Raw genomic sequence first — 22,566 nt, 5'->3', positions numbered from 1 at the left:
GGTCACGTGGGCAAACATGCTAAGTCATGAGATGCGAGTAACGGAGCAGGGAAGCGGATGCAGCGTGGGACAGGAAAGCAGGGCTCCGGGAGGCCAATTCTCCCCTCCGCGGCCTTGTCCAGACACACGGGCGACTGCGGTTTAATGCGGAGCGTGGCGTTCAGCCCGCTCAAACTAAGCCAGTGCAACAGGCCGGGAGGGGCTGCTCTCGGTCCCGTTTAAACCGGCCTACGTTGCATCAATTAGGAGCAGGCTCAAGCCACCCATCGGCCGAAATCAGCGCGTTAATTAACCCAGTGTGTTAATTAACGGCTGCCCTCCGTCACCTCCAGGGACCTCCAAAACTAAAGGCAAGCGTCATGGGAGCTCCAGCTAAAGAGCCAGACGCGTCCCAAGGGGGCCATGGACCACGCACGGGCCGGCGGCTCCCATGCAGACAAAGCTCGGTGCCAATTGGGGCTCCCAGCTGTAGCGTGGCTGGCTAGCCGAGTCTCCAAGGCCCATGTCCTCAAAGGGACGCAGGCTCCTGCCAGTGGAAGTGAGGAGCCCACAGACCATTGAGAATCCGGGCCCACATCCCCCCCATCTGCCATGTTGCTATTTAACCCGCTCCTCGCTGGCCCATCGGGGATGGCACGGCCTACTCAACCCATGCATGCTGCGCCTTCCGCCGGCTTCGTCAGCCTGAGGGGCTTGCCAGGACCTGGCCTGGGAGAAGGGCAAGCCGGGCCCGCTCAGCGCTGCTACGGAGCTGAGGGGCGTATGCCCTGCAGAGCAGGCGCACTGGAGAGGCACAGAGGTAGCGGGGCCAGAAATGGCCCAACCCCCGCCGCCCCAGCCTGCCGGAGAAGAAGGATGGCCCAGTGGTTAGACAAGTAGGCCAGGCGTGGGCCTAGCTTGACCACACGCTCCTTGGGCGACCTTCTCTGCGGCTCGGCTCCCTGCCTGTGCGAGCCAATAGCCTGCTGCCCAGCGGTGTTGTGCAATGTGCCGTGTTTACACTCGAGAGGGGAGGGAGCCCAACAGGGTGACCAGACGGCAAGTGTGAAAAATCGGGACGGGGGGGGGGGGGGAGTAACAGGAGCCTATATAAGAAAAAGACCCAAAATCGGGACTGTTCCTATAAAATCAGGACGTCTGGTCACTCTAGAGCCCAAGCCCAGATGCTATGGGGATGGGCCCAGGTGGAGGGATTTCTCTCTATTCTTCCTCCCCTCTTATAAGCTACTCAGTTGGTCACGACCCTTTCAGCACCCAGTCGCCTCTGCTCCACGGCTTGGAGAGCGACGGGACGCGTGAGGGCAGCCCTGGCCCCCAAGGGGCCCCAGTCTCACGCTGGAGCCCCTGGGTGCTATTTCAATACACAGACTAAACTCTGAGGATCCCTTGCAAAACTCGCAGAGCCTACGCAGGTGTTCACACTAACTGGAGAGCAGAGGGGACTAGTGGTGAGAGCAGGGGACTCCAGGGTTCGTCTCCCAGCTCGGGGGGGGCAGTGGGCTCTAGTGGTTAGATCAGGAGACTGGTAATCAGGACGTCTGGGTTCTTTTCTCAGCTCTGGGAGGTAGCGGGTTGAGTAGCTAGAGTAGGGGTGGGAGGGAATCAGGACACCTTGGCTGCACTGCCCGTTAAATTACTGCGCAAGCCGCTCCCCACTTCCCTGTGCTTCAGCTTCCCCGCCTGTAAAATGGAGCTCGTAAGGGTTACAAGGTGCTTTGAGAGCCCCAGCTGAAGGTCACTCCTGGCCTGTACAATGCTGAGCAGTCACTGGCATCCTTGCCCTGCTCCGTCGGCAGCTGAGCCTTTAAGATGAACCACACAAGAACCTGGCGGATCCATACTTTAACTGGTGGTTTAACAGCCCCCTTCCCCCCCACAGCATGCACTCCCCCTGCCCCACTTTTCAAAATCATGAGGCCGTGGGGGTCGTGGTTCAGGCTGTGGGGCGCCCAGGGCTGTTTAGCGGTGATTCCCGCCCTGAGTTCCAGGAAAGATCAGCATATTTACATATTAATAGAAAACAGGAAAACGTCCATGCAGCAGCCACCACGGGGACGGGCTGATCAGATCACAGGTTGCGTTTCCCTTCCCCACTCCTCTGGGCCGTGGTTCAGGTCTCGGGCAGAACCTACGGGGCTTTCGTGACCTACCAGCAAAGCCATGGCCAGCAAAATAATCCTAGCCCCCTGGCCCTTGGATCTCACTGCACTTTGCATAAGGAGGGAATGCCTCAGATGGGGAAACTGAGGCGCAGAGCATGGCTGAGACATGCCCAAGGTCACACATATTGACAAAACTGGATATAGAACCCATGAATCCAGGCGCCCTGCCCCTCCTGCTCCAACCAGTAGGCACCGCTCCCTTCCCACAGCTGGGAAGAGAACCCAAGAGTCCTGACTCCCAGCCCCCTGCCGCTCCTCTAGTCACTAGACCCCACTCCCCGCCCCGAGCAGGGAAGAGAACCCAGGAGTCCTGACTTCCAGCCGGCTGCTCTATTAAACCCCGCTGTGTATTTAATGTCAGATAACCTGATGGTGTCGATTGCTTTAATTGCTGAAAATTAAGATTTACCTTCACACTCGAAGGCCAAAATTAAACCCCTAGACCTCAAATTTTGGTGCCCAATGTGACCTGCTTTGCTGAGGAGCCACAAACCACACAGATCAGTGCCTTTGCAAACCGGGCCCCTTGCACAGAGGTGGCTCATTATGAAACACGAGAGCCTAACACGAGGGGTGGAAATGTCGACCTCAGCACCCGAGCAGAATCTGTCAGAAGGGGGCAGGGCCAGGACTCCTGGGTTCCTTCCACAGATCTGGGAGCAGAATCTCGTGATTGGAGCAGAGGACTGGGTGTGAGGATTCCCGGGTTCTACTGCCAGTGCTGGGAGAGAGGTCTCGTGGATACGGGAGTCAGGATTCCTGGGTCCCCTCCCTAGCGCTGCCGCTGACTTTGCCGCGTGACTTAGCACGAGTCACTGCGGCAGTGTGTGCCTCGGTTTCCCCATCTGAAATGGGGGGACGATAACCTTCAGCGGCGTAGCCTCAGCCATGGTTGCAGGGAGGGTGCCTGGCAGCCAGGGGTGCGCGGGCGCAGGGTGTGTGTGTGTGTTACACGAGGCTCGGTTAATACCAGGTGACTGATGTGTCCTAACAAAACGTTACAGCACCGGGGCCAAGGCAGACTCGTAAAACAGAACTGAGCAACTCAGCAGCCCCGGAGGAAAACCAGGGGCAGGGCAGGGTTATCCCCTGCGCAAGCAGGTGCCCCTCCCCTCACTTGGCACCAACAGGGGCTGGCTTCCTTGCCAAGCTGAGTTTCAGGCTCTTCTCAGGCAGGGCCATCCCTGCTGGTTTGCTGATAGAAAGCAGCCCCTGGCGGAGTCAGGAATAGAACCCAGGAGTCCTGACCCTCGGCTCTCACCACCGGCCTGGACCAAACTTCCTTCCAGAGCCTGGAACCGAACCCAGGACTCTTGCCTCTCCCAGCCCCACCCCCAAAATCCTTTGCTCTGCCCCCTACACTCTCCTCTTTCCCAGTTACCCCCCAACAGGCCTGTCCAATCTGTGTCCCCCGTTCCCCAGCCAGTGCTCAAGAGCTGACAATCTGAGGGCTGAGTGACTCCGGCGGGGTTGGCTGCCTCCTCGAATGCAGGGCCCGGACCAGTTCAGAGAGGGCAGGTGCCCGTCTGCTGTTGCGGCCAGCTCCCTGCTTGGCTGCCCGCGGGGCACGGAGCCAGGGCAGGCCGGTAGCCCCATCTCCCACTGCCCACGTCCGTGCACCTTCCGCCACCCCATCTGCTCGCCACGGAGGGGCCCGAGTCGGACCTGCAAAGGGAGGCTGCGGCTGGAGATTAGCCGTGGTACTCGTGCCGGCCATGAGGCAGGAGGAGATGGCCTACCTGGAGCCAGGCGACACAGGGAGGGTCAGGCCTGGGACTCCCTACTGCCACGGGGAACTCGCAGCCTGACACGCGCCGCCTTCCTGGCCTCCCAACAGACCCCTCAGGGGAATTTAACTCTCAGAGGCCGGGGCTAACGTGAGGTGACTTGAGTCCATTCTGTAGTGTGGGCACAGAGGCTGTAGCAGGAAGGCAGCATGGCCTAATGGATAGAGTCCTGGAGCGGGGATCCCCCTACCCTGCATACACAGCTGTGACCGCAGCATGCAGAGAAAACCCCTGGCTTCGCTTTGATCTCAGCAGCTCAAATACCAGCAGCGGCGAAGCCCTGGACGCATGGGCTCACCGCTCGAGGACGTGCCCAGGATTCCCAGCACCCTCATACAGCCTGTGCTGCTTCCCTGCCGTTGGCACTGGAGCCGGCTAGATCAAAGCTAGCAGGGGTATGCCTACACATGCTGCAGTCACGCCTCGGACTGCAGCGTAGACAGACTCTCAGACTCAAGAGATCTGAGGTCTATTCACAGCACTACTGCTGGGTGATCTCGGACAAGGAATTTCCCCTCCCCGTGCCTCGGTTTCCCCAAAATGGAGCTAATGATCCTGACCTCCTTTGGAAAGGGCTTTGAGATGTACTAGTGAAGAGCTCTGTTATCTAGATAAGAGCATGGGGAGGGGTCTTTACTGTTTTCTCCCTGAAATCAGCAAAGACAACAGGCTGTGACCTAACAAGGCACCGTTTGCAACTCTGCCACCTGGACTGGCCTTAGAAAGCAGCCTGTGATACCCTCTGGCCAGGGGCGGCTCTAGAAATCCGGCTGCCCCAAGCAGCGCGGAGCGCTGCGCCGCCCTTCCCCGGTCCCGCGGCGGGTCCCGTCTTCCCGCGGCTCCGGTTGAGCTCCCGCCGGCATGCCTGCGGCAGGTCCACCGGAGCCCGGGACGAGCGGACCTGCCGCAGTCATGCCTGCGGGAGCTCAACCGGAGCCGCGGGAAGACGGGACCCACCGCAGCCATGGCTGCGGCAGGTTCGCACCTGCCGCAGGCACGCCGGCGGGAGCTCCACCGGAGCCAAATGCCGCCCCCCCGGGAAACGGCCGCCCCAAGCGCCTGCTTGGCGCGCTGGTGTCTAGAGCCGCCCCTGCCTCTGGCACATCTCTCCAGTGCTGTAGCCGCCCCGCTGACACCCATGTGCTCTCAGTGTCACCAAGCTGGAGAGAAGCAAAATGCTCTCCCTTGCACACGTTGACAGGGACACCCGCGAGGAAGCATCACGAGGTGTTGTTTTTTACTTCTCTTGCTTGGCACACAATAACTCGGTGCATGGCCCGGGCTGGGCTGTTTGAGTAAAAGTGACTTATTGGAATGGGTTTGAGCATCCACAAGGGCGGGGTGACTCGTTAACACTTTCCCCACATTAATCAAACTGAAAACACCCGATTATGAACTCACGGCGATGTCAAGGCACATTCCACGCCCCCAACTAGTTACTCAGCTTTCTGGGTGTCTGCAGAACAAAGCAGATCCCGAGATCTGGGGGCCCCGTGAGACCCACAGCTTCGAAAACAAGCCCACAGGGTCTAGACGTGGAGGCGGTGTCTCAGGCTGGGTTTCCCCCCCATCTCCCCTCAACTTAAAAAGATTGGGGTTGTTTTTTTTTAGTTTAGGTTTGGAGATTGAGACAGTGCCTCAGACAGGTGTTGTTCTGGGGGTGCCAAACCGGTCAGGGCAGACGAGACGGGCTGCAGAAAAAAGTCAAATAGCCACCCCCCCCTCCACTTTAGAGGGTAAGAAACTTCCCACGGGTTGGCTGTGCAAAAAACCACAAGTTTAGGGCCCGTGTTTATTGATAGCCCTGGCTGTACGCAGCCTCTTTCACTGTCATACCCAGACTCTGAAGTCCCCAGTTCCCACTGAGCCGCTTACAGCCAGGTTTTCCGAGCAGCTGATTTTCCAAACCCAATATACTGAGCATGTCCGAAAATCCGGCCTGTTAGTTTGATCTCTAAGGGGGTGCCGAGCTGGTTTTAAATATCTGGCCCCCAGGTGGGTCACTCAACACCATTATTACTTCTTGAAAGTCTTTGTTACTGACAGTTTTGAAATAAAACTGCAGCGAAGCTAAATTAAATTTAAAAAAAAAAAATCAGCCCCCAAAACCGAGCCACAAGCAGGATGTTGACGACGAAAAATGGAGAAAGTCTACTGAGACCCAGCTATACGCTATTGGTGTTATGTGAAAGGCACCCGGATACCATGGCAAAGGGGGATACGAAGATAAAACAGGTTAGACAGGCAGGCGGGCAGATCAACTGATAGATAAGGTAGATAAACTAGATTAGACAGAGTTTAAAATAAAAGTTAGAGGTATGTTGAACCCAGATAAATTATGAATAAAGGGGAGCTTGGGCATCATGTTACAGTTGAAAAATGACACAACATTAATATTCACTAAGGAGTCGATTGCCTGGCTCTATACACTGGGCTAGTGTTGAAAAAAAAAAATCAGGTCATTTGTTACCCAAAATAATCCTCATTCATCGACTAAATATCGTCTACAGGACTTTTGTCATCTGTTTCAGTTTTGTCCCTGCTTAGGCAATGCAAGATTTAATATACATAAAATTAACAAACCAATCGAAAGCTTTTTTTTAAATTCACAATGGAAAACAGCTGAAATAAGCAGACAGTGAACAAAACTTCCAAGAGATTTTGCACATAAAAAATGACGAGACTTTACAGGTTTGTCCGCACTAGAAAGTTGTACCATTTTGGGGAAGAAGCTATCCCAAAGGTACCCTTATACCGGTATAACTGCATCCACACTAGGGGTTGTACTGATATAACTATATCTGCAAGCAAGCAAATCAGTCAATCACACTCCAAACCAACGTAAATGATACTGGGACAATTTTGTAGGGCAGACCTGCGCTAAGAGAGAAGCAGCATGCTAATTAGATTGCACATTTCTTAAGCTTCTGCTGTTAACAGAGGCAGAGAGATACTGCACTCAGCGGCATCTACTTTCCATTGTGTATTTGACACAGAGATGTTTTTATTTATCTAGGACGTGTGTCTGATCAATCCAGGGTCTTGCTCTAAAGTTCAACCCTTCCTTTCTGTTCCTTTTACATGCAAAGGGAGCGGCACAGTTATTACCCTTTGACAAAAGTCTCGGTTGTGCCTTTGCAGCTGAAGATGTTTTACTGATTTAAAATAAAAACATTGTAGAATGATGCTGTTTCTCTTACTAAATTCAAGTTTCAACGCTGCAGGATCATGCATTTATTTTGGGGCAGATTTTCAAGTGGTCTGCACCCGCAATAGGGGAGAGATTTCCCCAAAAGACCTCAGTTTTTATATAGGCACCAAAATAAAGACTCGATTTTCCAGAATTCAGCACCTATAGGAGCTCAACTGTATTGAAAATCTGGCTCTAAATTCCACACAAATTAGAAATTAAGAGCCAGATCCCAGAGCCCATAAAGCGAGGCTGACATCACATCAGCTGAGGATCAGGCCCAAAGAATTTTTAAACACCCACTATACACAAGAAAGATGTACATAGCTCATAATAATTGCTAGATCGTGTTGTTTTTCCATAGCCGTTGCTCAGAGGGTCTAAGAGTCGCTTCGGTTTGACTGTGCAACTTCACTATCAAACAGTTCACAATCTCTTATCATCAAAAAGCAATTGATGTTAAGCAAACCGATGTTTGAACACAATGGAGGATTGAAGAGCCGACAGATGTGTATCTTGCTAAACCACCGTAATGTGGTGTTTAATTAACACACGATAATTATTCTATAAAGTCAAACTCATTTATGCTAAAACAAAAGCAATTGCATAACTGTGCACAAGATATGGATCTGCTTAATTCTTAAATAAAGTGTTTTAATAATCAGCATATTCTAATTAATACAACACTGCTTCACTACTGTTAAATTGACTGCATATTTAGGAATCTCATTTTCCCCTCTGAGTATTTCTTTTTATTTTGCATCTCAAACATTTTTTAAAATTTCCATTAAGCACTACACTAATTAGAAAGATGTTTAGCATTGATACCAGCTGGATTTGAGTAGGGCTTAATTTGTCTTTATAATTGAATGAAAAGGACCATTGGGATAGTTCTCCCCACTAACAGATCCTCAAATATTCTGTGAAAATGAAATTTATTCACAACATAGCAAGTTAACAAAGTCAGCTTTTTGCATTCTGCTGTGTTATTAAACAGCAACAGGCTGAGATATACATTCAGGATATTTTTGTACTGTTCAAAACCTAATTATGTTATCCCAACGTTTCTGATTGATGCCGATTTAAAATACTTCTTGGAAAGAAGCGAAAAGATTTTAAGTCTTATTTGTTCCATCTTATTAATTTTGAGATTTTGAACACATATAAACATCTTCAGTTAGTTAAGGCGAGAGATGAATTGACCGAGATCAGAGGTTTATTTCAGTAACAGATTGAATCAGACACTAAAAAAAGAAACCCAAAAAGTTATGACATACAAAACCAGATTTTCATGGGCTCAGCTCCCGACACTGTGACCTTGATTGAAGATACAGCCACTTAGTTTGCTGTCTAAATATTTTTGGTGCCTGAAGTTTGTTTTATTTTGCCTCTGGGTAGTAACCATTTGTGGCTGTGACTCTAATTAATTTTAGAGCCATTTTGCACGGGCATTTTTTTAAATTGTGGTTTCAGTTGAAATAAATGATAATAATTAAATGGGTGCTGGGGTCTTTTGGAAAATCCTGACCTTAGTCAATTTCAAAATAGGTAAGTTACCAATGGTCCGGCAAGACACACACACTAGATCCCCTAGAGAGAGAATTCAGGTTGAGAATGCAGCAATCTCTAGGACCCGTCTCCAAAAAAGTTAATTTGTTTCTTTTATTACTGACTGACTTGCTTCGCTCTCTCTCTCTCTAGTGACTTGGAGTGATCAATCACTAAAGTATCAGAGCGCCTATCATTCTGAGATCAGGAAGCTCAGGCCTCCACAGGATCAGGTCCCCAATATGCTGAAAAGAATTCAGAACCATGCTGAAGTATCAACAATCACTCTATGCTCAAACCCCTTACTGTAAATGCATTTTCCCCCCGCCCTCCCAGCCTTCACACTCACGGAAAACTATAACTGTGCCACAGATCCTAGCCAGGCTGACTCCCCCAGTCACAGGATCGGGCTGTGGTAGCTAAAGTTTGCATAGAGTTCAGGCCACTGCATGCATCCAACGAAGCGGGTATTCACCCACGAAAGCTCATGCTCCAATACTTCTGTTAGTCTATAAGGTGCCACAGGACTCTTTGCTGCTTTTACAGGTCAGAAAGGACCATTATGATCCTCTATTTTCTTTTGCGTCACTTCTGATTGAGCGGAACCTTATCTTTTAGAAACAACGAGGAGTCCGGTGGCACCTTAAAGACTCAACCTTATCTTTTAGAAAGGCACCCAGTCTTGATCCGAGAATTTCCACGAGACAGAGAATCCACCACAGCCCTGGGTAAACTGATCCAGTGGTTAGTTACCCTCCCGACTAAAAATGTGCACTTATTTCTAGTCTGAATTCGTCTAGCTTCAGTTTCCAGACACTGGATTTAATTCTGCTTTTTTCTGCTAGATTAACCAACCACCTACGATCAAAAATCTCTTCCCCAGGTTGTCCATAATCAAGATACCTCTTAATCTTCTCTTGGATAAATGAAATACCTGTAGATTGAGCTTCTTCAACCTCTCTCTCTCTCTCTCAGGCACGTTTTCCAGAGTTCAACCCATTCTTGTAGATCTACTCCTTACTCTTACACTATAACCCTGCTATTTCATTTCCCCCTTCTCAATCACCAGATCTAATCAATCCACTAAATCATTTGGTCACCAGACCTTAAATCATTTCACTAGATCCCAGGGGACTCTGATTCTACAAGTCACATCATCACATCCTCTGTGTGTAATATAAAGAAATAATAACCACCACTCCTAGCTCTTACCTAGCACTTTTCATCCAAAGACCTCAACGCATTTTATATTGGAGGGGAGAATATAATTATTTCCTGTTTGCAGAGGTAAAATCGTGCATCAAAAATAAATTTGTCTGCAAGCACATTTGGATTCTGGTGGGGCTAGTCCGGTCTAGCCAGGAGGCAGAATCTGGCCCCAAATCGCTACCATTTCTAAGAAAGAAAGAACAAATGGCTTGCAGAACTATTCCTTGTAAATCTTTTGCAGCCCATATTCCTCCAATTCATACCGTGTCTGATTTGAACATGGCTTCTACTGGAAGAGCTGTACCTGGAAATATACATGTAGTTGGAGATGAAATTTGACAAAATATGCGCTCCCATTAAAGAGACAACCGTGAAATTTCACTTACTGCTACGAACCCCACTCCTCTCTGTCCCACCCTGACAACTGACAGGCTTTGGAAAAAAAAACACTGAGTATTTATCTGAATACGGCATCACTAATTGAAATGTGGGAAAGGAAGAGAGATGTATTTTAAAAGCAGTTTCAGGTTGAAGAACTCAACGCATCAATATAGGCTCTGAAACCTCAGCTCTTGCTACCATCCTTTATTCTTCTCTCTTGTCTGTATCTGTTTATCACCTCCCTTCAAAGCAAAACTCTCCCCCGATGAATACACTTTCATTATATTCTCAGTGCCTCAGATAAGAGGCTTGAATATCACTGACAAGGAAACGACATTTTGCCCAAGAGTTAAAGATATTTGCGTTAACTGATCACAGGAGATGAAATCACTTTCGCAAATCAGTTCAAACTACGTTATTACAATTGCTTTCACTACAGAACAACATTTCAAATACCCTGATTCGGGGCACACCTAGCTCGTTTAGTCACTTCTATATATTGCCTTTAGGAAACGACAATGGTTATTGGGATTCACAACATTAAGAGAAAACCACACAACAAAGAAGATGCAGTCTGGGAACCAGTTATCCTAAGAGCTTTGAATTCTTAGATCAGTGGAAATTCTACCAAAGCTAAGGCAGAATTCAGCTGTATCTACTTCTTGGGTTACACACGCGCTAAACCACACCACAAACGCTACAATCCCCAGGTAGAAAATGTGTGGCATGGCCTCACCATGATGGGTTCCTCAAAACTCAGATCATCTTTGTGTTCTGTCTTGGCACCGCACCTAGTACCATGATGACTGGGGCTCCTGGGTGTAACCACAATACACATAATTATAAAGACTGCAAAACGTCTTCAGTGGAAGTTGAAGGCACTCAGCGCTATGCAGAATCAGGCCCTAACATCAGAGTTCCAGTTCTACCTGCCTCCCAGGCTGGACAAAAATCAATGACTTTAAAAAACCCTTTAAAAACCATATTTTTAAATTTAAAGTAAAGACAGGTACATTGTTTTTTAAGTGAACTATTTAAAAATAAATTTGCACTTATGTTAAGACCCACGGTCATTATAATCGATTAAAATCATTTCAGTGAAATCCAGAAAATAATATTAAGCAGTAAGCAGCTGCCAAATTTTAAAGAAAGTCAAACCACTGAACTTGTGTAAGTTACCGGCAAAGCGCCTGCAACCAGAGTTTGAAGTTCTTTTAAATCAGCTTTTGATAGCAGCAACCTCTTGAGCACAGGCAGAGAGAACACTTCCATCATTTCAGTTTATTCAGCTAATTCAATGGCTAGTTCATTCAAAGTTAAGAAACCAACTGAGACCTGAAAAAGCAGGAAAGCTTGTTTTTCCCTTTTCCAATCTATGAATAAAAGCTAAGATGTGAGAGGACAAACTCTATTAGTTCTAAAATCTTCCAGGAAAATCAGTTAGTTTGAAATACAAAACATGTTTTGATTCACTTATTTTTGTTTCCAGCACATTAGAGATATTTTTATTTAACTAACTTAAAAAATGGAAATCGCTGCTTTTATGCAGTTTTGTTTGAATTGCAATTTCCATCCATATACAGCTTGATACAAATAATGAATAAAAAATTCAACACATATAGTAAATGAGAAAGGCATCAGTCACCATTTCCTAACATCATAAAAAATTAAAAATTTGAATAAAAGTAGGTTAAGTGCTATAAATAAATTGCTTAAATAAGTATCAGAGCGGTAGCCGTGTTAGTCTGGTTCTGTAGAAGCAGCAAAGAATCCTGTGGCACCTTATAGACTAACAGACGTTTTGCAGCATGAGCTTTCGTGGGTGAATACCCACTTCTTCGGATGCAAGTATTCACCCACGAAAGCTCATGCTGCAAAACGTCTGTTAGTCTATAAGGTGCCACAGGATTCTTGCTTAAATAAGTGTGTGTAGATATAGTGTAGCCTCCTGGTTAGCTAAAACAGCACCAAATTTAATGTGAAGGCTCTATTCAATTGCAAAGCAACACGCTTTAATGGTTACTAACCAATGAGAAATCAATTTTTCTGTAGGAAGATAACTGAAAGGGACAAACACAAAGCACAATTAAACTTGATTATTTAAATTAAGGTTTCCTCTTTGCTGATTTAAACCATGCTCAAATAAATTTGTTAGTCTCTAAAGGTGCCACAAGCACTCCTGTTCTTTTTGCTGATACTGACTAACAGGGCTGCGACTCTGAAACCTATGATTACAAGTGGTGATTTAAATCGCTTCTATTTAAATCAATCCACCCTGATGTCTCCCCATTTTCTACACATGCAACAAGCAAAACCTCAAAGCGATTCTATTGAAACTATATGAATACCTGGGACACACTTAGAAACATTATTATGAGTCGCAATATTTTTCTTTCTGGTAACACAAAATATGAATTGAAAAAAAAAACCCAACACATCTTGAAGCAAAGGATTTGGGTCAGATCCTCAGAGTGTATAAAGCAGGTTGTTACCTTGATTTCAACGGAACAACACTGATCCACACCAGCTAAGGATTTGGCCTGTTGTTTCTCAAAAGGCTCTTGGAAAGCAAAAAGGGTCTGAAATTTCCTATTGCAAACGTACAGAGATCCTGTAAGTTGCTGCATCTAGGGAAAGCCAAAGTCAGGTTTGTATCTGGGGGAGTGGGGTTTGAGGTCTTTTATTTTTAAATTCATCAACTCTAAACACACAAATTACTGGAGCAGACAATTATTAATTGGAACGGTTTTCAAGAGAAGCATGAAGTGGGCTGAGAGCCCAGCAGAGGTATCGGGTGAGTAAATATAAGGGAGCAGAAACTGATAAGCTAGTTTTTCTCATAAAGTATCTGTACTCAGGAGCCCCAGTTATAGACCAGGACCCAGTTGTGCTGGGCGCTGTACATTATTATTTATTAGGTGTATTACGGTAGCACTAGAAGTCCCAGCCACAGACACAGAATAAACATTTTAATCCCTTTGCTTGGTGGGTTGATTTTAGGTCTGTGGTTCCGACAGTAGCGCATTCGCTCTGCCCAGGTGTATACAACACACACCAGAAGATTAGGGGGAAGAAAACAAGAACAAAACACTAAACCAGATTTTCTAAGGGGCTCCCTCTCCACAGTGCAGTGTTATTCTCCTGGGATGCTGCTGGGGGCTGAGCGGTTGGAAATTGCTGGGAACATCTAACAGCCTGGGAGCCGGACGGAAGCACTGGCCAAAGCCCTGGAGAGGGTGGACTGCAGGAGGCTCAGTGGGGTCTCCCTGCCTTTGGCCTCTAGGAATCTCTGGCTTCGGGCTGCTCATTGCCCTTGGAGCCCACTCGACAGGTGGCTGCTCAGGGGAGAGGCGTGAGAGAATCAGGGGAGGCAGCAGCTGTTTAAGAGCCCGGATAGATGGAAGGGTGTGGGCTGAACTGGGGGCATCTGACCCTTTCCATCCCCCACTTCCCCACAGGGAGCAGAATCCACAGGCTGGAACGTGGAGACACGGACAACGAACAATACTGGGTGATTCTCCACAGCTTTTCCCTGGGTGATTCTCCACAGCTGGGTGCCATCTTCGTGGAGACATGGACGCATGCAGGGCCAACCTCCCCCAGGGCCCAGAAATAGAACCCAGGTGTCCTGGTCCCGGGACAGCAGAGTCTGACAAGCAGCCCACAGTTGTTATTAGGGCCCTCGCTGCTCGGGGTTGCTGCTCCCACGCCCTCAGACGGCCTCAGGAAACCATCTCCTGCCACCCACAGACACACGCGGTGGAGTGGGGCGAGTTATGTCATCAAAGGAACGGCAACGGGCGAGGGTGGGCCTGGAATCGGTTTTGACGGCAAGCGGCAGAGGGACGCAGGAGGTTCCCACAACAGCCGGGCAGGCAGACGGGCGGGGAGGAAGACTGCGTTGGTGAATAGGGCTCTGATCCCACACTAGGGAAACCAGCCCAGGCCAGATCCTCAGCTGGCGTAAACAGGGGCGGTTCAAATGAATTTAACTGAGCAATGGAGATGGGGGAATCTGGCCGTAGTTTTGCCGCTGTTTGCGGGGGGAGGTGATTCAAATCCACAGAGCTCCACTGCCTTAAAAGACAATGCCCCTTCCTGCAAAGGGGAATCTGGCTACTGACTGCTGAGCATCGCTAGCCACAAACCAAGGAAGGAAGGAGCCCATTGGGTTGATAATCAGAGATTTCTGCAGCTCTTGCTTTGCCTTTTCTGGCCAGTGCAGTTAAAGGTGCTGACACATCTGACCGCCCCAGCCTGGGAGCAGCGCACGAACTGAGCAAAGGGGAGGTGAACAGAGAGCCAGACCACAGAGTCCCTCCGCAGATCAAAAAAACCCTTAATCAGCAACTTTCCCTCCACCTCTTCAGCACTAACCTGTACGTGTGGCATCGAATGCAGAAAACCCACAACCTTCCCCTCCCGCCCCGAGGTTCCGTTTCGCCTGCTGCCAGGGCCCTCCACGGGCAGCGGCTGCAAGGGGGTGAGGGGCAAAGGGTCTCTAGCTCAGGTGGGCTGAGCCGAGTCAGAGCTGGGGCATCTGGTTGAACCCAGAGCCGAGAGAAAGCCCAGCCCCACCTTGACTTCTACAAGGGGCCGGGAAGCTGTTGGGGGCTGGCTGGGGTGGGCTCTTTTGAAAGGATTCCTGGGGTCCATTCCTGCCTCTGAGCAACAGGAGCTAGTAGGGGACTCGTGGGGTTTATTCCAGGCTCTGAGAGGCTGCCTGGTCTTTGTTCTTAGAGCAAGACTGGAAGCCAGGACTCGGGGTTCTATTCCCTACTTTGCCCCCGACTTCCTATGAAACCTTGGGCAAGTCACTTCTCCGATCAGTGCCTCAGTTTCCCCTTCCACACTTTGTCTGTTTTGTCTATTTAAAGACCGTGAGCTCTTCGGGCAGGGTCTGTCTCTCTCTCTCTCTGTGTGTTCGTGGAGCACCTACCACAATTTGGCCCAGATCTTGACTGGGGCCGTGAGATGCTATTGAACTATAAATAAATCATAGTATCAGAGGGGGAGCCGTATTAGTCTGGATCTGTAAAAGCAGCAGAGTGTCCTGTGGCACCCTATAGACTAACAGACATTTTGGAGCATGAGCTTTCATGGGTGAATACCCACTTGGTCAGATGCATCATAATCATAGGTGGGGAAGTGGGACGAGGTTACAGGTTTCTCAGGACCAATGTGCTCTACAGAGTATTTGCAGACCGAGGAGTGATCAGCCCTGTGTACGTGGGGCAAAGAGGAACAAAGATATCCACCCTCCCTAGAGGAGTTAAATTGTTTCAAACCCCTAAATTCATCTGCTGGTTTTTGTTTTCTTTTCTTTTTAAAAAAACCCTCAAAACATTTAGAAACACAGACTATCAGATTTCCCTCCGCCACGCGCAAGAAAGAGTTTTCAGGGCCGGGGAATGGATGTGACAAATTGCCAAACTACCGAGATCACAAACATTGGCCAGACCCGCCTGGGTACAGGGTCCCCCTGCGCAGATCCTGCTGTAGGATTAGAACTCCTATGGGCTGAACTCCGGCTCAAGGTCGCTGCCAGGGGACTGTCGTGTCAGGGCGTTTCTGAGCTCAGACGAGGGCTGAAGCAACAGGATTGCATTCTCAGTGGTGTCTACACTTGCTCAATGTGGGCCATTCCTGTATCTATTTTAGCTTTGTTAATTTCTTTTTGAATATTTTAATTTTACCCGATTTTAGGGTCTGCTAAAAGCCTGTGAGAGGGGCGTGACATCGGACACGCAATACAATTTCACTGGGGTTTTAAATTAGACCATTTGTTCCACTCGCACAGGGGTGAAAATGGAACGTGCTGGGCCAGAACCTCAGCTGGCGTAAATGGACGTAGTTCCTCTGCCACATCCTCGGCTAGTTCCACTGAGTCAATGGAACAGATCCTCAACCTGAGTAAAACAGCCCCGTTCCATTGACGTCAATGGGCCAGCCGCCTAACTGGCGTCAATCCGCGCCGCCCCATTGACACGAACGGGGCAGATCCCTCCCAGCTAATGTGACTTAGACAGAGCGACGCCGGTTCACCTCAGCCCAGCGTCTGGCCTAGTGAGTCTAAAACGTCCCTGAAGAGTCAGTGACGGAAGAACAGTCTGGGAGCCTGGGTGGGAATTCAAAGGTTCTGTAGGTGAGGAGATATTTGTTCCCCTGGGGCCAAAGGCCTGATCCTTTCAGGGCGGGTGGCAGGAGGGTGAGATCTCCAGTCCTGGGCCTAGACTCGGCATCAAGGCATGAAGCAGGGAGTGCCCCTCTGAACTATGGGGGGGGGGTCCCGGTTCACACAGGGTGGCGTGCCGAACCACAGAACGAAGGGAAGAGAAGCAGGATCCCCGGTAGCTGGGGGCTAGCATGCACAGCAGGCTAGCACTAGAAAAGGTTCAGAAAAGAGCAACTAAAATGATTAGGGGTTTAGAGAGGGTCCCATATAAGGAAAGATTAAAGAGGCTAGGACTCTTCAGTTTGGAAAAGAGAAGACTAAGGGGGGACATGATAGAGGTATATAAAATCATGAGTGATGTTGAGAAAGTGGATAAGGAAAAGTTATTTACTTATTCCCATAATACAAGAACTAGGGGTCACCAAATGAAATTAATAGGCAGCAGGTTTAAAACAAATAAAAGGAAGTTCTTCACGCAGCGCACAGTCAACTTGTGGAACTCCTTACCTGAGGAGGTTGTGAAGGCTAGGACTATAACAATGTTTAAAAGGGGACTGGATAAATTCATGGTGGCTAAGTCCATAAATGGCTATTAGCCAGGATGGGTAAGAATGGTGTCCCTAGCTTCTGTTCGTCAGAGGATGGAGATGGATGGCAGGAGAGAGATCACTTGATCATTGCCTGTTAGGTTCACTCCCTCAGGGGCACCTGGCATTGGCCACTGTCGGTAGACAGATACTGGGCTAGATGGACCTTTGGTCTGACCTGGTACGGCCTTTCTTATGTTCTTATGTTATGTTATGATAGGGGCTCGCCATGTCTCTGTTATCTATGGGTTCCTTCCTTCCGGGATGAGGTCACTGGAGTTACCAGGGTGAGAGGGAATTATCTGGCTCGAGGATCCTAAGCTCGGGATTTGCAAAAGAAGCTGCCAAAATCAGCTGCCTAAATCCTTGGGAAATTCAACGGAGGCGCAGGGCAGCCCTGTGGCCAGGGTGCTGCTCTGGGACATGAGGGAGCTGGGCTCAATTCCTGGCTCTCCCAGAGTCTCCCTGGGCGACCGTGTGTTCAGGTCGCTAGGCCGAAGTTTTCAAAGGCGGCTCCTGGTTTTCTGGGCCCCACTTGAGACACAGTAAAGGGGGCTGATTTTCAGACAGTGCTGAGCTCCCGCCCCCCTGGAAATCAGCGCCCTTTGAGGCCTGCAAAGTCAGGTACCCAAATGCGGAAAACTTTGGCCTCAGTCTCGCTCTCGCCCCCCAGGCTTTCCACCTCCCCCACACCATGTCCTTGCATCTGTGCGCCCCCCCCCACCCCCCGGCCAGCTCCTCGTGTCTGTGCCCCCCCCAGCTTCCTACACGGTCCCCCCGGCCAGGTCCTCACGTCTGCGTGCCCCCGGCTTCCCAAACAGCCCCCCCCATACCAAGTCCTCGCGTCTGCACTCCCCTCCAGCTTCCCACACGCCCTCCTCCCCGGCCAGGTCCTCACATCTGCATCTCCCCAGCTTCCCACATGTCCCCACGACACCAGGTCCTCACGTCTGTGCCCCCCCACCAGTTTTCCACATGTCCCCACCACACCAGGTCCTCGGGTCTGCGCCCCCGCCTGCTTCCCACACCACTCCCCCCCACACCAGGTCCTCGTGTCTATGCCCCCCCCCCCAGTTTCCCACACAGCCTGCCCCCGCCAGGTCCTTGCATTTGCACCCCAGCTTCCTATACATTCCCACACACCAGGTCCCCATGTCTGTGCCCCCCACCCAGCGGCCCACATGCCTCACTGAGACACTGGTTCCTCGCACCTGCCCACCCCCCACGCTTTCCAACTCCCCCCCTCCGACACTGGCTCCTCACACCCCAGTCTCTCTAAAATCTAGCCCTGCTCCCAGCCATGGGTGGCCGGCTCAGCTCCGCTCAGCACCGGGCATCGGCTAGGGACACAAGCACAGCGGCTCCAGCCTATGGTGCTGCGCTCCTGCCAGGGCGGCAATAGCACCAGTTCTGTCCTTGTCCACTTTCTCCGGGCCTTTCGGCCTGTTCGTTAGCCAACAAGGAGCTGTGCCACAGTGCATGGGGCTGGGGGTGTCCGGGGACTCGTCCGCCACTGCTCGGAGCCGGGCTAAAGCTGCGAGGCCTGCAGAAGCCAGCTTAGAGCCGGGCTCCCCGCCTTGCCCTCAATACTTCTGCGGGCTGATCTACACCCTGGCACCCCCCTGTTCCACAGCCGGGGGTGACACGCCTGTAACTGACACGTATCCCTTCTGACGGGGGAGGAAACGGGACTGGAAGCCAATCCGCGTTGAAAAGAAAAAGGGAAAGGAGGGGTGTATCGACGCAATAGGAACTCCGCTGTATGGGGCAGCTTTAGATGGGTTCAGCTGATGCAATGCACCCTGCCCCCGCCCCACACCACAAATACACACATGAATAATCCAGACACACGCACACACGCGACCAAAGACAGACACACACACGAAACCAAAGACATTATCTATCGAAACCTAGACACACACATATACACAATAGCAAAGATGTACAAATAAACACACACACAGACAAGGTCACCGCACATATTAAAAAAAGACACAGACAGGCAGACAGACCCACACAGGCATGTTATATATCAAAACACAGACACACACACACAAAAGCAAAGACACGCACAAAGACACACACACGATTAATCCAGAGACACACACGCAAATACACACATTGTTAATCCAGACACACACACACATCAAAACACAAACACACAAATAAAAAAAGACAAAAAGACAGACACACAAGACACATTATCTCACACAGATAATGTGCAGCTCCAACCTCGCAGACCAGCTGTTCCAACCCTGCAGACCCCAGGGACGGTCCATAGTTCCCTGCCGTGGGAATTCCTCGGGAACCCGCGTGGGCTTTGATGCTGGCATGGCTCTTTTGGAACCGAGAGGCGAGGATGTCCCGGTTTGGGAAACCGTTTACATTCCGCCTTCCAAACGCCAGCTTCAGAACCCGACGGGCCGGATCCTGTTCTCCGCATCAATGCGCAGTGACCCCACTGATGGCCAGAACATTTACACAGCGGGGGTGACTGAGATCAGGATCCGGTTTGCGAGGTGAAATCAGGCCATGAGGGACGTGGTTGCAGTGACAGACGGGGGGCTTGTCAAACAGCCAGCTGGGCGGTGCGGAAAGGCATAGAATCGGTAGCCTCCAAGCCTGCCGTCCGTGCCTCAGCCTTGGAGAGAGAGGGGAGCTCGATCTCCATGGTCCATTTGGACCATGACCCCTCCGGGACGCTAATGACCCAGAAGCCCCTGGACATCTGGCCAGAGCCCTGCCACCCAGTCAGCGCACCATTCCCTAGCATGCACATCGGCAAACAGACATGGCACCCACACGCACCCGACACCCTGAGCTGCTCTGAAAAGCTGCATTCAAGATGGGTTGTGGCTGGTAGAAGCCAGACTTCAGCCTCCACTTCACCCCCGGAGCCAGGCCTTCCCCACCTGAAGGAAGATTTTGGATGGGAATCGTACATAGCACCTTCCGTCTGAGGGGCAGGAAACGGCCTGCCAATGCAAATCGACTCAGCCTCGCAATAACCCCCCAGCGAGCCGGCTGGACTTTATCACCATTTTACAGATGGGGAAACTGAGGCATGGATAGGGGTTGTGCTTTGTTCAAGGTCCCCCAGTGAGCAGAACCAGGGACAGAACCCAGGTGTCCTGACTCCCTGGCCCCATTCTGCTCCAACCACTAACCCCTACTCCCCTCCCAGAGCCAAGGACAGAACCCAGGTGTCCTAACTCCTGGGCTCCACTGTCTAATTCACTACCTGCTAGACCCACTGCCCTCCCAGAGCAAGGAACAAGGGGCCAAGATTTCCAAAAGTAATTACTGATTCGGGGAGCCCCTTAAAGTAGCCTGATCTACATGGGGCAGCTGTCCTGAATGGTCCGAGTCCAGCCCCGTCACAGTGTGTCAGGTCAGGCTCCCAAAATCACTAGCCCCCTTTGACAATCTTGGCAGGAGACTTGACCGCCACCCGTCTGCTACATACCAAATCCCACACCTTCCTAGAGAGTGGCAAGAGAAACCTGGAGCCCTGACTCCCACATCCCAGCTCTAAGTACTAGACTCTGCTCCCTGACCACCAATCTCCCCTGCTCTAACCACTAGTCCGTGCTCCCTGCTAGAGCAGGGCATGAGAACCCAGGCGTCCCGCCTGCCTGCCCTGGGCCATAACCCCCCCTCACCGCCACAGGCAGGCAGACAGGGCTGCGTCCGTGCCACACACCAGGGCCGTTCAGCTCCGAGCCCGCCAACTCGCTGCTCCAGGTGGCCCTTTATCTCCCATCTCCCCCCAAAACCACCCACCTCTCATGGTGCCGGCGGCGCGAGCGGCTCTGCAGGGCGGCTTCGGCTGGGGAGGGCACCGGCAGCACCTGCCTCTGGCTGCCAGCTGGGGAGCTCAGTGCGGGGCCCGGGGTGCCATGCTCTGCCCAGGGCTGCTTGCATTAGAAAGCAGCCTCGCAAGCACAGGTGGCTTTGCAAGACCGGTTGACAGGCGTCCCCCCCGGCCAATCAGGGCCCCCGCCATGCACTGGGGCTAACCAATGGCAGCTGACTGGAAAGTTCCAAAGCCACAAGCCACAAGAGGCCAAGTTTCCATTGCTGAGTGCGAAGGGCTGGGGGAGAGGGGGGTGGCACGGCCGGGGGTTCGAGCCCTGGGCCCGGCCAGCCTGTGCTTCTCTGGGGAGAGCCCGTGACTCTCTCCTGCTTTAAAATCTGTGCCCCCTTCTCCAGCACAGGGCTCTTCCCAACACACTCACAGCCCCCCCGGGCGGGGGGTTGGCACCAGCAGTGCTCGATTTGTAACGGAAGACGTGCCGGGGCTCTAGGATGACCAGATGACATGAACAAAATATCGGGACACATGGGGGGCAGGTCCGGAGCGCCGCTGAAGCAAAAAAATAGCCCCGAGCCAGAATATTGGGACAAGTGGCGTCCTGACCATACATCCATCGGGATGCGGGACAATTGACTGAATATCAGGACGGTCGCAATTTTATCAGGACGTCTGGTCACCCTACAGGGCTCAAGCAAATATTTTACCTTCATAACTGAACTGCCAAGCCCAGCTGTGCTGGGCTCTGATCTGCCAGGCCCAGAGGAGCTGGGGCTCAGCCCTGGCAAACTCTGGCACAAATTAAGCACTGGGCACCAGGGTCTCCATTTCAAAACTAGGGAAACTGAGGCGCTGCACAAAGTGTGTGTGTGTGGGGGGGGTGACTTGCCCAGCAATACGTGGGGTCAAGCTACGATCAGAGGCCAGGTATTCCGGTCTTCTTCCAGCCTTCCCCTCTCAAACCTCTCTAGACTCCCTAGAGCAGGGGAAAGAGTGCAGGAGTCCTGACTTGATGCCGCTGGTGCTACCCACTAGCCCCCCACTCTCCTCCCAGAGCTGGCAAGAGACAAATCCAGCAGTTTTGGTTCCCAGCTGCCCTATTTTAATCACTTCCCTTCCAGGGCTGAGGAGAGAACCCGGGAGTTCTGGCTCCTGGCAGCGTGCTCTAACCACTAGGCAGCACTCCCCTCCCAGAGTCAGGAGCAGAACACAGGCGCCTCAATCCCTCAGTGAATTTAACCCAGTCTTTTTTATATCATAGAATCATAGACTATCAGGGTTGGAAGAGACCTCAGGAGGTTCTAGTCCAACCCCCTGCTCAAAGCAGGACCAACCCCAACTAAATGGTGTGTGTATATAGATACACACATCTTCCCCTCCCACCCCCGGCAACTTCTGGTGTCATTTTGTGACCTGCTTTCCCTCCAGCCACAGCCCAGAGGGCAGAATCATCAACTTCGCTCCCAGGGCCCAGGCTTGGCCATGTGGTGAGCTGTTAGTGGCGTCAGGCTTGCAGCTGCTACACCGATTGGCAGGGTGGGAGGACGTGGAGGCCGGCGGGGCCACCAGCAGAGGAAAAGGTAACCCACGTGCGGATCAAGCCCAAGGCGTGAGCCACAACAGCGCCTCAGCTCTGCATCCCGGAGCCTCAGTGACACAGGGAAAACCACCCGCCCCGACGTGAACGGCAGCACCGCATCCGCCCTGTCTACA

At 51.1% G+C, this 22,566-nt stretch overlaps 1 protein-coding gene across 2 annotated transcripts in view; it reads right to left on the bottom strand.

The window, feature by feature from the left end:
* RORC (RAR related orphan receptor C) overlaps positions 1 to 22,566 on the bottom strand; it is a 69,304-nt gene that overhangs the window by 23,551 nt on the left and 23,187 nt on the right. Inside the window, exon 1 of one of the 2 annotated variants that reach the window (XM_039513236.1) lies at positions 20,823 to 20,948. The exons of the other annotated variant lie outside the window; for it this stretch is intronic. Coding sequence (XP_039369170.1) covers positions 20,823 to 20,829 — 7 coding nt within the window. The 5' untranslated portion in view covers positions 20,830 to 20,948. Of the gene's footprint in view, positions 1 to 20,822; positions 20,949 to 22,566 lie in introns of those variants that run through there. 2 annotated transcript variants of the gene reach the window in all.

Source organism: Mauremys reevesii, linkage group 24, assembly GCF_016161935.1.
Source record: "Mauremys reevesii isolate NIE-2019 linkage group 24, ASM1616193v1, whole genome shotgun sequence".
Lineage (NCBI taxonomy): Eukaryota > Metazoa > Chordata > Testudines > Geoemydidae > Mauremys > Mauremys reevesii.
The sequence above is the reverse complement of the archived record's forward strand: the minus strand, read 5'-3'. Positions and strand labels throughout refer to the sequence as shown.